At 41.6% G+C, this 14,681-nt stretch overlaps 1 protein-coding gene across 1 annotated transcript in view; it reads left to right on the top strand.

The window, feature by feature from the left end:
* The window catches only part of lrp1bb (low density lipoprotein receptor-related protein 1Bb), a 314,777-nt gene that overhangs the window by 232,607 nt on the left and 67,489 nt on the right, over nucleotides 1-14,681 (top strand). The window contains exons 66-67 of the mRNA XM_060930558.1: nucleotides 8,535-8,651; nucleotides 11,929-12,035. Coding sequence (XP_060786541.1) covers nucleotides 8,535-8,651; nucleotides 11,929-12,035 — 224 coding nt within the window. The remainder of the gene's footprint in view (nucleotides 1-8,534; nucleotides 8,652-11,928; nucleotides 12,036-14,681) is intronic.

Raw genomic sequence — 14,681 nt, 5'->3', positions numbered from 1 at the left:
TTCATCAGGGTCTGTTTTGTTGCTCAAAATGTCTGATTTATTTTGACACTATCACATCAGGAATTGCCTCACATATTGCAGTCTTCCCTTGCCATGTGACCCAGTGACTGAAAGATCTGATTCACTAATGGTGCAGTTTCATGTTTCATGAAGATGACATTGTAACATTAATTGCAGCGCAGAATAAAGTTCACAATGTCCATTTGCCTTTTATTCTGTGAAATCTATACAAACCACATTTTATAATTCCCTCATTCAGAGGATGTGGAAAAATTTGCTGGCTCATTATTGTCCCAGGTACGTGTCCGTTAGATCAGAATTAGGTGCAATTATTACAAAAACCATGCACAACATGGCTAATAAGGGTATTTTTTTCCTAGAAAAAGCTTGAGTTGATTCTGTTTTCTCTCAAGCTGAGGACCAAAGGGATATAATTCCATTATAAGCTGGAATTCAGAATAGATCAATCAGAAACACACTGCAGTTAAACACTGGTGTATCAAAATCAATTATTTACTGCACTGATAAGAAGCAGAGGTATTTTGGGAAGCTTCGATAGACCACATGCTGTGACAAAGCAGAGTAGAGGCAGTAGGAGTAGAGGCAGGTGGAAGGAGAAACCCAAGATTTCTTAAATTAATTATTAAACAATACTATACAATATAATACAATATAAGGTGCTCCACTGTGAGTATTTTAATTGGCAAGTATTTTGTAACAAATAAATAATCCACTTGCACATGCAGTCGACTGACTAGCAACTAACTATGTACTATGTAACTGTGTACTAACCGACAAGCCAGCTGTATATAATGGTAAATTAGAGCTATCCTTACCTTCCTAGGCTCCTTACATGCTTGTTAATAACTTATTTGAAGAGTTTGAAGAGCATGCATCACATAAAGCCAAAGCATTAAGTATTTAAATCAAATAATTTGGTATGTTTACACAAAAACTTTCAGATTTAAAAGTTCAAAGCAAACCCGTTCGTCTTAGTTTGCTGAATTTGAATGCAGCATATGTTGAGTCTGAGTCAGGGTTGCCAGATTGGGTTGATTTAATCAGGGTCATCTTTTCTATATGCTAAATCCCCACCCCCCTATCCATTTAGGCTGAAATCGGTCTTGATGTTGGTGCAAAAGAAAAATAACCAATAATTCCCCTCAAATTCATTAAAACTAAATTAACAAGCCTGATTTGAAAATGTAAGGAGTAGAAAGTACAGATATTTGTGTTAAAATGTGGGAGGAAAGGGAAGAACTGTCAGAAAATAAATAAATAACTCTACTGAAGTAGAGTAAAGGCCAATTTATGCTGACAACCCAGTCCTCGCAGATGGCGTTGCAGACAGCGTCTGCGTAGCCCCTCCCCACCTTCGCAGACACTCTGCGCGCACCTCCCAAAAATTGTGACCACCGCAGAAGCCTTGCAGACAGCGTCGCAGACAAGAGGGCTCTGATTGGTCCACTCTACATCCGCTGTACACGCACTTCCGCTTCCCTACTTTCCCGGTTTGGTTTGTTTTCACGACCGCCATTTTTAAAAACACAAGCGAAGATGGAGCAGCACGAAGAGCGGTTGATCAAGGAAGTGAGGAAGTACGTACATCTATACGATTCCAGTTCTAGTCATTATAAGTAACCAGAGGATAAACACTCCACTAACCACACCCACCAACTACTCCTAGCGATTTCGCGACTTCGCGCCCCCTTGCATTGTGGCGGTGAATAACATCGCGCACGCCTATTATCTCCCCGCTCAACGATAAATTACAACTGTCTGCGAAAAGCTATCTGCGAAAGCCTTGTTGCAAGAGCATGCAGAGGCCATAACAAATCATTTGTACTTTGTTACCTATGCATACAATTACAGTACTACTTCTTAAGGCCAATTTATGCTGACAACCCAGTCCTCGCAGATAGCGTCGCAGATAGTGTCTGCGTAGCCCTCCCACCTTCGCAGACGCTCTGTGCGCACCTCCCAAAAATTGTGACCACCGCAGAAGCCTCGCAGACAGCGTCGCAGACAAGAGGGCTCTGATTGGTCCACGCCTATTACTCCCCGCTCAACGATAAATTACAACTGTCTGCGAAAAGCTATCTGCGAAAGCCTTGTCGCAAGAGCATGCAGAGGCCCTTATGCTTGAGAAAAATAAAGAGTGGAATAATAGCATACAGTGTTGTGCAAAAGTCCTAGGCCTGCATCTTATTTTTTTTGTCATATAAACTTTTAGATTTTTATTTTATAACTTCTACATTATTGAGTCAGTACAAAAACATTTCAAATTTCCAACTGTTAGATTTCCAGCACAAAATGTTACAGAAAATTGTTTGTACATAAGCAAAGAAAGCAGCATATTACATACGACAAACAAACAAAAACATATAATGAAGCCTGCTGGGATTTGCATACAAAGAAGCATGTGAGAAAGTCTCCAGAAGAATTGCAGCTGGTTTCTGCAAGATGCTCAGTTAAACTTACCAGCTATAATGGCTTTATAAAACTGTGCAAATTATACCCGAGACTACTTTTTTTAGTGTCATCACATCAAATACTGACTTTGTTCCATTTAATACTGTTTACTGCTCTTTATAGTATTTTTAATGTGGAAACATTTAATTTCATTATTTTTGAAGGCATTTTTGCTTTACAGCATTTCTTTGCATGCACCTAAGACTTTTGCACAGGACTGCATATGGAAATGAATAACTTTATGAAATCTTACTTATAATGGGACTGTTAATGTAGACAACAGGAGATTGATTTTAATTGTGATAGAAACTGAATAGCACTGGAAAGGTGCTCCTATTTTACAGTTTAGATTTAAATATACAATAAAAAATGAAATGTAGGTGTGTCCTACAAAGAGACAACAATAAAAAAAGGTTATATCAACAGAAAAATAAAAAGGCAAGAAGTTTCAGCATGATATTCTCAGTGGCAACCTGACTTAAAGAAGAACATGAACAGTCTGCTAGAGTTAGAACAGAGAAGAATGAGAGTTATGGCCCTTTTCCACTACCCTTTTTCAGCTCACTTCAGCTCGCTTCAGCTCACTTCAGCCCGACACGGCTCGCGTTTCAACTACCAAAAAACAGCACGACTCAGCTCGCTTCAGCCCTGCTTAGCCCCTAAAACTCGCACCGTTTTGGAGTGGGGCTGAAGCGAGCCAAAGCGAGCCGAGTGAGGTTGGGGGCGTGAGCAGACACTCCCCTGTGCACTGATTGGTGAGGAGGAGTGTCCTTACATGCCCACACACGCCCCGCGAGCACGCTGGGATCTGTAAACACCGTAAACCCGGAAGAAGAAGAATTACGAGAATTTCTGAAGCCTTATGCGCCTCGCCTCATCTATACGCTCTTGCCAGTATCTGTTGGCGTTGTCGGTGACAACAAGCCACAGCACCAAGACCAGCAACACTAACGACTCCATGTCCTCCATGTTTATTGTTTACTATCCGGGTCGTGAGACTACCGCTTAAAAGATCACTGATGTCACTGTTTGCGCTGCTTAACGACATCACGTGACGTCCACCCACTTTCACTAACTCCACCCAATGTGTCCACCCACTTCCAGCCAGCACGGTTCAGCGCGGTTGTAGTCGAAATGCAACTCCAACAGCCCCACTCAGCTCGACTCAGCACGGCACGGCTCAGCCCGACTCAGCCGCGTTTGTAGTGGAAAAGCGGCATTAGAAGACAGGAAGAATGGTAGGTTGGAGGAAGGTGTGAGGGTGAAAGGTCGGCAGACAATTTGTACAGTATGTACATTCAGAAAATGAAATGGAAACATTTGAACAGATTTTTTTTTCATATTAAATGTTTGTTGTAAAGATTAGGCATGTAACAATTCACCCAATTCATGATTTGATTCAATTCATGATATTGGGCTCAAGATTCCAATTTCCCATGATGTTTTTGGAAAAAAAAAGAAGAAGAAAAGAAATACTGAATTAAGAAAATTTCATGACCAAAACATTTGCAACAATTGTTTTCTGATTATCAACCTAAATATTTATTAAATAAATACATAAATATTATTTTTTCCCTTTTTTTTTAATAACCAGCAAACATGATTTGCCCACATTTGTAAAGGCTGGAGTAAAATATAATAGCCTGTTAATGAAAATATTCCTTTCATTAAAAATGAAAAAGTTAATAACAAATAGACTTTAACAGTTGATAATGTTTATAAACATTGATACTACCTCCATTTTTCAACAACCCCAATTCCAAAAACGTTGGAACGCTGTGTAAACTGTAATTAAAAACAGAATGTGATAATTTGCAAAGCATGGAAACACTAAATTTCATTGCAAATAGTACAAAGAGAACATATCAAATGTTGAAACTGAGAATTTTTTTTAAATATATGCTCATCTTGAATTTGATGTCAGTAACACGTTGCAAAAAAATTGGGACAGGGGCATGTTTACCACTGTATTGCATCACCTCTACTTTTAACAACACTCTGGAAACTTTTGGGAACTGAGGAGACCAATTGCTGTAGTTATGAAGGAGAAATGTTGCTCCATTCTTGCCTGATATACAATTTCAGTTGCTCAACAGTTCAAGGTCTCCTTTGTGGTATTTTACGCTTCATAATGCACCAAATGTTTTAAATGGTAGACAGGTCTGGACTGCAGGCAGGCCAGTTTAACACCTGGACTCTTTTACTACAGAGCCATACAGTTTTAATATGTCCAGAAAGCTGTTTGGCATTGTCTTACTGAAAGAAGGAAGGTTTTCCCTGAAAAAGATTTTGTCTGGATGGCAGCATATTACTCTGAAATGTGTATACATCATTCATCATTAATGATGCCTTCCCAGATGTACAAGCTACCCATGTCATGTGCACTAATGTACCCTCATACATCACAGATGCTGGTTTTTGAACTGTGCACTGATCAAAAGCCAGATGGTCCCTCTCCTCTTTAGCCTGGAGAAGGTGGCAGTGTTTCTGGATATTGTTTATATAAGGTTTTAACTTGCATTTGTGGATGCAGTAATGAACTGTTTTCACAGACAATGGCTTTCTGAAGTGTTCCTGAGCCCATACAGTGATTTCCACTACAGACATGTGTCTGCTTTTAATGCAATGTTGCCTGAGGGCCTGAAGATCACCAGCATCCAATGTCAGTTTTTAGCCTTGTCTTTTGCATACAGAAATTTCTCCAGATTATCTGAAACTTTTCATGACTGTATGTATCATAGATGATGTGATCCCCAAATTCTTTGCAATTTTACACTGAGGAACGTTATTCTTAATTTGTTGTACTGTTTGCCCACGCAGTCTTTCAGAGAGTGGTGGACCCCTCCCCATCTTTACTTCTCAGAGACTCAGTCTCTCTGGGATGCTCTTTTTATACCCATTCATGTTACTGACCTGTTGCCAATTAACCAAATTAGGTTTTTTCAAGCATTACACAACTTTTTCAGTCTTTTGTTGCCCCTGTCCCAAGTTTTCTGAAATGTATGGTTGGCATTAAATTCAAAATGAGCATATATTAAAAAAAAAATCTCAGTTTCAACATTTGATATTTTGTCTTTGTATTATTTTCAATGAAATATAGGGTTTCCATGATTTTACAAATCTTCACATTCTGTTTTTATTTATGTTTTACACAGTGTCCCAACTTTTTTGGAATTGGAGTTGTGCTCTTCTTTAGCTTTCAGCAGTCTGTAAAAAGATAGCTGTGTTAAATTTATTTGTGCATTCAATCACACAACACTACTTTCCCATTTTAGATCTTTTTTTTTTAACATTAGGGCTGTTTTACTTCCACGTATGGTGAAGTCATGTGCAATACCACTATTGTACATTATTGTACCCTCTGCTGTCTAAACAATGTAATTACATCTAGAAGAAACTACGAGATAATGCAGCCCGATAATAATTGCGGTTCATTTTCATGTCATCGATTTGAATCATCATAAATTTGTATTGCGATTTATTGTCACATATTGTTACAGGCCTAGTAAAGATGCATCTATTTTCTTAATTTTGTCCTAAGTGAATGCACTTATTTTCACTCAACTGTATATATTGTTATGTAATGAATTGTATCTTATTGTAAATGTAATGATTAACCTATATTACAAACAAACAAACAAACAAACAAACAAACAAATAAATAAACAAACAAATGGATGGGTGAATAGATGGAATAAAAACTGGCAACCATGACCTGGATAAAGCAGTTACTAAAGATTAATTAATTAATGAAAAAATAAAAATAAAATGATCAATATGAAATAATGTGAAATTACAAAACTCCCTAAACTGAAAACAAATCATTAATATAGAATACTTTAGTGTCGATGTTCTTGCTATATTATTTAACCTTGTCCTGTGAGCCGTCCTTGATTAAGTGCCAGTAGTCTCCATAGGTATGATTAAAGTTTCTCCGAATTCTTAAAATGATGAAATAGTTTTGCATTCATATTTACAGCATTTAGTAGACACTCTTAGCCAGAGCACCTTACAGAATGTTTTATAGTCTCCATCAGATTTTCACACTAAGCTGAGATGAGTTCGTACAAGCACAAGCATAGTAACAAAGTGCTTTGTGAAGAGGGCGGTCTTCATTATTTGCTAAAGAATTCAGCCATTCTCTGTTAGAGTACAGAATAGCATTGCTTTTGTTTGGAGAGGAAAAAAAATCCTTTATTTGTGGCTTTGCATGCATTGAGGATAATCCCTGTATTTGTCGTTCAGGTTTATCCCCTTATTGTTTATATAAAAATCATCACCTATAATGTGCTGCTGTCTTATAGAAATGCAGACTGGTTCATCAGAAAGCCCTGTGATTTTTCCCTGGTCTTTAAGAAGCAAACCTTTTTTTCCTGCTGCTGACTGAGAAAACAGGATCAATAACTAGGCCAATTTTGAAAAAAAAAAATTCTTCCCGGTTTGAGTAAGAAAATTCATGTGATCGCCAGTGCAACGTCTCATCTCATCTCATTATCTCTAGCCGCTTTATCCTTCTACAGGGTCGCAGGCAAGCTGGAGCCTATCCCAGCTGACTACGGGCGAAAGGCGGGGTACACCCTGGACAAGTCGCCAGGTCATCACAGGGCCGCCAGTGCAACGTGTATGGGTTTTATGGATTATCACTACATGGTGGTGTAGTGGTTAGCGCTGTTGCCTCATAGCAAGAAGGTCCGGGTTCGAACCCCGTGGCCGACAAGGGCCTTTCTGTGCGGAGTTTGCATGTTCTCCGCGTGGGTTTCCTCCGGGTGCTCCGGTTTCCCCCACAGTCCAAAGACATGCAGGTTAGGTTAACTGGTGACTCTAAATTGACTGTAGGTGTGAATGTGAATGGTTGTCTGTGTCTATGTGTCAGCGCTGTGATGACCTGGCGACTTGTCCAGGGTGTACCCTGCCTTTCGCCCGTAGTCAGCTGGGATAGGCTCCAGCTTGCCTGCGACCCTGTAGAACAGGATAAAGCGGCTAGAGATAATGAGATGAGATATTGATGCAGTGTGTGCGTGTAATAATTGCCAGTTCATTCAGTAGCTTGAGATCTCTCTCTCATATATTTTATTTCCCTCCTTCTGTCTGTCTCTCTCTGACTCTATTTTTTGTCATGTGACATTACATCTAGAAAAACCTGTATGTGATTGTATTTTTCTTTTTATCTCAGCTAATGTTTGGTTGCATTTTAGTAAGCAGCTTTTCAGTCTTTTTTCCTTTTTTTTAAATATATGTAATAAATCAAATATTATTAGTGATTGCAGTAGCAGGAGGTAATTTGTACACTGTCAGCCCAGAACATAGCTCCCTTTTGCTGGATTTGATACCACAACTAGCAAATGATTCTCATTATTAGCGAAAACATTATGTCATAGCAGCACACACTGTTTAACAAGATGTATTCATGTAGACTGCAAAAGATGGAGCTTTTCATCATTGCATTAATGTATTATACTTCAGAAAAAAAAGACTGTTACACTTAATTATTTGGACTGTTATTTTCTTGAGCCACATCTCTTTTTGCGTGATTCTTTTCAGTTTAGCTGTATAAGGCAGTGAAGGCTAATTAGTCAACATTTTCATGAAATAACACAATTGAGGTGATTCAGTAAAGATGAAAAGGGGAAAAAAGAGCTTCTTATTTGCTTCTGTACGCATAACCAGACCTGAGCCTGCAGTGCTGATTTATTTATTTTTTTTTTGACCTTGGCTCTGGTTCATAGTATGCAAGATAAACATGGGAAAAAGAACATAAAAATATTCTTTTTCTATATTTGTTGGAAGAAGTTGAGCGCAGATGAGTGTTTTGTAACAGCAAGTTGCGGGGAGGAAGGGGTGTCTGGGGGGGAACAGTGAGTAGTAACACACTTAGATATTTCATCGTGTATGCTATGTTTGTCTTCCAAGTTTAGGCATGTTTTGAACTCCGTGTCAAACATGCGTTTGGGACACCCTGAGGAAATGATGATTACACATCGACGTGCTGTAGTGGCACATTAATATTCATGCACTTTTGAAGCCATTTTCATCTGTGTGTTTGTTTGTGACTGATGAAAAAGATGAAAAGACCTGTGGACCTCATGAATTTCGCTGTGAGAATAACAACTGCATCCCGGACCACTGGAGATGTGACAGTCAGAACGACTGTGGAGACAATTCAGACGAGGAGAACTGCAGTGAGTCGTCCTCTTTCTTTGTTCAAAGTACAACCATTAGGTGACTTTGGTCTGCCTCTGACTGCTAGCTGTTTCAGAAGATTTTTTTTTGAAGTTCCATTGCTTTCTGTATCACAGTCTCTGTTTGTTTACACCAATTTATTGTTAATTGCTGCCAAAGACAGTCCTTTGAAGTGCTTATCTTTAACAGTTTGAGGTTGCATTGATACTTTGAATGTGCAATAGGTTGTATTCAGTCACATGACTTTTGCTTGTGAGTTTACTTCCAGTGAATGAAGTGGTGGTCAGACAAACCAATTTGGCCACCGTTATGCAAAGAGCTAGTGAAACTGTCTCTGACTGTTTTTGCAGTTTAGAGGCCAAAACACAGTCAAGATATCTTCAGAAAGTTGCTGGTTGTAATGGGATAGATCCTTACATATTATCAAAGAAGGATTTTTGCTATGATTTTGAAAAATTATCCATCCATTGAGTTCCCCGACATCTCAAACTATCTGGTGACATCGTTCTACACAGACAAACAGATGAAAAACTGGAAGAGCATGGAGGTGAACATATTTTTTTTTAAATATGTGGCTGGGGTAAAGATCTGAGTATCAAGACACTACAAGACAAATCCTGTATTGTTTATGCCTGGGTAAGTAGGAATTTTGGGGCTTTTTGTATGTGTCTTTGCAGTGGTTGCTAGGATGCTATAAGTTTTAGCATCGGGTGTAAACAAACCACGGCCACTTGAGTCCCAGTCCTCCCTGCTCTTCTCTTCCAGTAAACGATAAGGTATTATTATTATTATTTATTTATTTTTAAACAAAAACAATGGGGTGAGAATAAATAAATGCTGCATATCGTAAAGATTGCTAGGACATCCTCATAAATAAAGTGAAAACGTGTTATTTTACAATATGGTGACCACGATTATACAGTAAAAAAAAAACACATATGAGGACTTAAGCGTGTTCTGAACTTCAAACCATGATGAAATAATGGAAAATGGCAAGAAAAGTCATTTGCAAAACAAATCAGAATAATTTACAAACCTTTCATGAAAAGATCACTGAAAACTTGAGCGTTCTTCGACTCGGCTCCCTTTGATCGCAGCAAATGGTTCAAGAGCCACCTTTCTTGTCGTTTCTTTGGTAAAATCCTTTGCATTTTCACCCTTTTATATCACTTCACGGGGAACCTAGAAGAAACTTTATCAGTTTCGCAGTTTGTTTGATTCAGGCAACCCAAAACAACACAAGCGTAGGGCATTTTAATGACTAGCAAGGCATCCCAGCGATAGTCATGCTTTGTGAACCGTGAGCTTAGCTGACCACCACTTCATGTCTTGTATATCTAGTGATGCGGATATGATGTTGGATGCAAGCAACCTATTATTATAAAGGAAACAATGAAATAAGGAAAACCACTGATTTAAATCATATGTTTGTTTCTTTATTTATGTATCTTGTCTTTCATATCAGCATTACTGTACACTAGTGCATCCCAAACAATTAGAATATCATGAAAAAAAGTTCATTTTTTTCATAATTGAATTCAAAAAGATAAACTTTCATATATCCTATATTCATTACACTTAGAGTGAAATATTTCAAGCCTTTTTTGTTTTAATTTTGATGATTATGGCTTATAGCTCATGAAAATCAGAAATCCAGTATCTCAAATTATTAGAATATTTCCTAAGATCAATCAAAAAATGATTTACAATACCGAAATGTCCAAGTTCTGAAAAGTATATTCATTTATACACTTAGTACTTGGTTGGGGCTCCTTTACCATGAATTGCTGCATCAGTGTGGCATGGCATGAAGGTGATCAGCCTGTGGCACTGCTGAGGTGTTATTGAAGTCCAGTTTGCTTTGATTGCGGCTTTCAGCTCAGCTGTATTTTTGGGTCGGGTGTTTCTCATCTTCCTCTTGACAATACGCCATAGGTTCTCTATAAGGTTCCGGTAAGGCAAGTTGGCTGGCCAATCAAGCACACTAATATCATGATCGGTAAACTATTTGGTCGTAGTTTTGGCACTGTGAGCAGGTTCTGAGTCCTGCTAGAAAAGGAAATTGGCATCTCCATAAAGCTTGTCAGCAGATGGAAGCATGAAGTGCTCTAAAATCTCAACACCAGCAGATGACATGGCACCCCAAATCATCACAGACGGCGGAAACTTCACACTGGATTTCAAACACCTTGGATTCTGTGCCTCACCACTCTTCCTCCAGACTCTAGGACCTTGATTTCCAAATGAAATGCAAAATTTACTTTCATTTGAAATGTGGACTTTGGACCACTGAGCAACAGTCCAGTTCTTTCTCTCCTTAGCCCAGGTAAGACGCTTCTGACAGTGTCTCTGGTTCAGGAGTGGTTTGATATTAGGAATGCAACGGTTGTAGCCTCTTTCCTGAAGACGTCTGTGTGTGGTGGCTCTTGATACACTGACACCGGCCTCAGTCAACTCCTTGTGAAGCCCTCATAAGTTCTTGAATTAACTTTTCTTGACAATCCTCACAAGGCTGTGGTCATCCCTGTTGCCTGTGCACCTTTTCCAGCCAGCACACCTTTTCCAGCCATCTTTTCCTTATGGAGGGTGTCAATGATCGTCTTCCAGACAACTGTCAAGTCAGCAGTCTTCCCCATGATTGTGGTTGCATGTGCTGGACTGGACCAAGAGATACACAGTATTTATACTGTTTTACTCAAACTCAAAATTAAATATTCTCATATTTTATTTTTTTTTTACACTGTAGGCCATAATTATCAATGTTAAAATAGAAAAATGCTTGAAACATTTTAGTTTACATGTAATGAGTTTAGAATATATAAAATTTTCACTTTCTTAAATAACTGATGGAAAATATTGAACTTTTTCATGATATTCTAATTGTTTGAGATGCGTTAGTATGCTCGTCCTCATATCCTTCAATAAGCTGCAAAAATTAAAAGCAGTCCTTCATGGCATGGTAATATTTGGCAGACGTTTGCAAAATTAGATCCTGAATGTTCTCTTTGACACTTACAGACACTCTCTTATTGCTAATTAGCTTGTGATAGCTCCCCTCACATACATGTAAAACCTTCAGGAAAGGTGGAAACAGAAGGTACAATGGCACTTCATGCCCAAATGATGGCCGCACTCTCATTTTCTCACCAATTTTTTTTTCCTTACACCACCTCTCCATGTCCTTTGCTAGAGCACACTTGACAATTCAGCTACAATATCTTGTGAGCCCTTAGTTTGATGATTTCAGCTTTCCTATATGCTCCCCACTCAATGCAGAACCAGTGACCTGTAATCATAAGGATTTTGCCTGTGCCAATGGGGACTGCATCTCTGCTCATTTCCGCTGTGATGGGGACTATGACTGTACCGATAATTCAGATGAGGTAAGTGATCGCCAAACTAAATGAGTTTGTCTAGCACGTTTTAGAGATGGTGTTATCTACTCATTCACTGGTTAATAAGTCACTGGGTCCTTGTGTGTGTGTGTGTGTGTGTGTGTGTGTGTGTGTGTGTGTTTATATACTACTGAGGACCAAATGTCCCCACAAGGATAGTAAAATCTGATAATTTCGACCTTGTGGGGACATTTGGATGGTCCCCACAAGGAAATTGCTGCTGTTGTGGGTTTTTTTATACAATAAATAAATTAAAGTGCCAAAACGATTCCTTTTCACTACTGAAGTTAAGGTTAGGGTTAGGTCTAGGTGCAGGCACAGCATTAATTAACTACAATAATAATTGTCAATGGAAGGTCCTCACAAGGATAGTGAAAGAAATGGGGGGGGGGTGTTATATATTTGATATGAGGTGAATTTCACTGCTGCCTATTTTTATATAATTGCTCTTTAAGAAAGGCAGTGCTCAAGACCATCAATTGAGGTATTTCACCTGACGTCACAGGGTCACGTGACACCCCGGTGTCCGCCATTTTGGATGGCAAGCTAGCTAATGTCAACAACAGTAGCTGGTATGTTACTGTAGCAATGTTTACGTTCAGTCATTTGGATGACTGTTAAAACCTTTCAGTCTCAAGTTTTTCCTTTACTGGATTTACTAGTTTACTGAGCCAGCCAGCCCCGGAGCGCTAGCTAGCTAGCACCAGCCAGCCAGCCCCGGAGCACTAGCTAGCTAGCGCCAGCCAGCCAGCCGCGGAGCGCTAGCTAGCTAGCGCCAGCCAGCCAGCCAGCCCTGGAGCGCTAGCTAGCTAGCGCCAGCCCCAGAGTGCTAGCTAGCTAGCGCCAGCCCGCCAGCCAGCCCTGGAGCGCTAGCTAGCTAGCGCCAGCCAGAGCCAGCCAGCCCCGGAGCGCTAGCCAGCCAGCCAGCCAGCCCCAGAGCGCCAGCCAGCCAGCCAGCCCCAGAGCGCTAGCTAGCTAGCTAGCGCCAGCCAGCCAGACCGCCCCGGAGCGCTAGCTAGCTAGCTAGCGCCAGCCAGCCAGACCCGGAGCGCTAGCTAGCTAGTGCCAGCCAGCCAGCCAGCCCCGGAGCGCTAGCTAGCTAGCGCCAGCCAGCCAGCCCCGGAGCGCTAGCCAGCCAGCCCCGGAGTGCCAGCCAGCCAGCCAGCCCCGGAGCGCTAGCTAGCTAGCTAGCGCCAGCCAGCCAGCCCCGGAGCGCTAGCTAGCTAGCTAGCGCCAGCCAGCCAGCCCCGGAGCGCTAGCTAGCTAGCTAGCGCCAGCCAGCCAGCCCCGGAGCGCTAGCTAGCTAGCTAGCGCCAGCCAGCCAGCCCCGGAGCGCTAGCTAGCTAGCGCCAGCCAGCCAGCCAGCCCCGGAGCGCTAGCCAGCTAGCGCCAGCCAGCCAGCCCCGGAGCGCTAGCTAGCTAGCGCCAGCCAGCCAGCCAGCCCCGGAGCGCTAGCTAGCTAGCGCCAGCCAGCCAGCCCGCCCCGGAGCGCTAGCTAGCTAGCGCCAGCCAGCCCGCCCCGGAGCGCTAGCTAGCTAGCGCCAGCCAGCCAGCCCCGGAGCGCTAGCTAGCTAGCGCCAGCCAGCCTGCCCCGGAGCGCGCTTAGTAAACTAGTAAATACAGTAAAGGAAAAACTTATAACGGGCCATGTCTCAACAGACTAAGAAGTTATTTCAATGACATTTAATAACATTTTGTTTATCCTGAGGACCGAAAGTAAATGAAAATGTGAACAAATCTTAGCTGTCAGTGAACAATCCTGGTGGAAGCAGGTAAACGTCGTTCTCTAAGCCTGCTAACCTCAATTTTTGCAAATACCTCGCCCTGTAAATGCCCTACGTCGCTGGATAGTGAAGGTGTTTTCTGCATCTCGCTCCTTTTTCTTTTATGTTTTTCGTTTGTCGCCTTCCTCGCATTCAAACTGATTCGAGCCGTGCCGTCCAAAATGGCAGCGTCACATGACTTGGTCACGTGAGTGAAATACCTCAATATGCTCATAAGGTTGGGATTCAGAGTCTAATGCCGCTTTTCCACTACAAACGCGGCTGAGTCGGGCTGAGCCGTGCCGTGCTGAGTTGGGCTGAGTCGAGCTGAGTGGGGCTGTTGGAGTTGCGTTTCGACTACAACCGCGCTGAACCGTGCTGGCTGGAAGTGGGTGGACACATTGGGTGGAGTTAGCGAAAGTGGGTGGACGTCACGTGATGTCGTTAAGCAGCGCAAACAGTGACATCAGTGAGCTTTTAAGCGGTAGTCTCACGACCCGAATAGTAAACAATAAACATGGAGTCGTTAGTGTTGCTGGTCTTGGTGCTGTGGCTTGTTGTCACCGACAACGCCAACAGATACTGGCAAGAGCGTATAGATGAGGCGAGGTGCATAAGGCTTCAGAAATTCTCGTAATTCATAATTATTCTTCTTCCGGGTTTACGGTGTTTACAGATCCCAGCGTGCTCGCGGGACATGTGTGGGCATGTGAGGACACTCCTCCTCACCAATCAGTGCACAGGGGAGTGTCTGCTCACGCCCCCAGCCTCACTCGGCTCGGTTTGGCTCGCTTCAGCCCCACTCCAAAACGGTGCGAGTTTTAGGGGCTAAGCAGGGCTGAAGCGAGCCGAGTCGTGCTGTTCTTTGGTA

The sequence above is a fragment of the Neoarius graeffei genome, chromosome 9, assembly GCF_027579695.1.
Source record: "Neoarius graeffei isolate fNeoGra1 chromosome 9, fNeoGra1.pri, whole genome shotgun sequence".
NCBI lineage: Eukaryota > Metazoa > Chordata > Actinopteri > Siluriformes > Ariidae > Neoarius > Neoarius graeffei.
The sequence above is the reverse complement of the archived record's forward strand: the minus strand, read 5'-3'. Positions and strand labels throughout refer to the sequence as shown.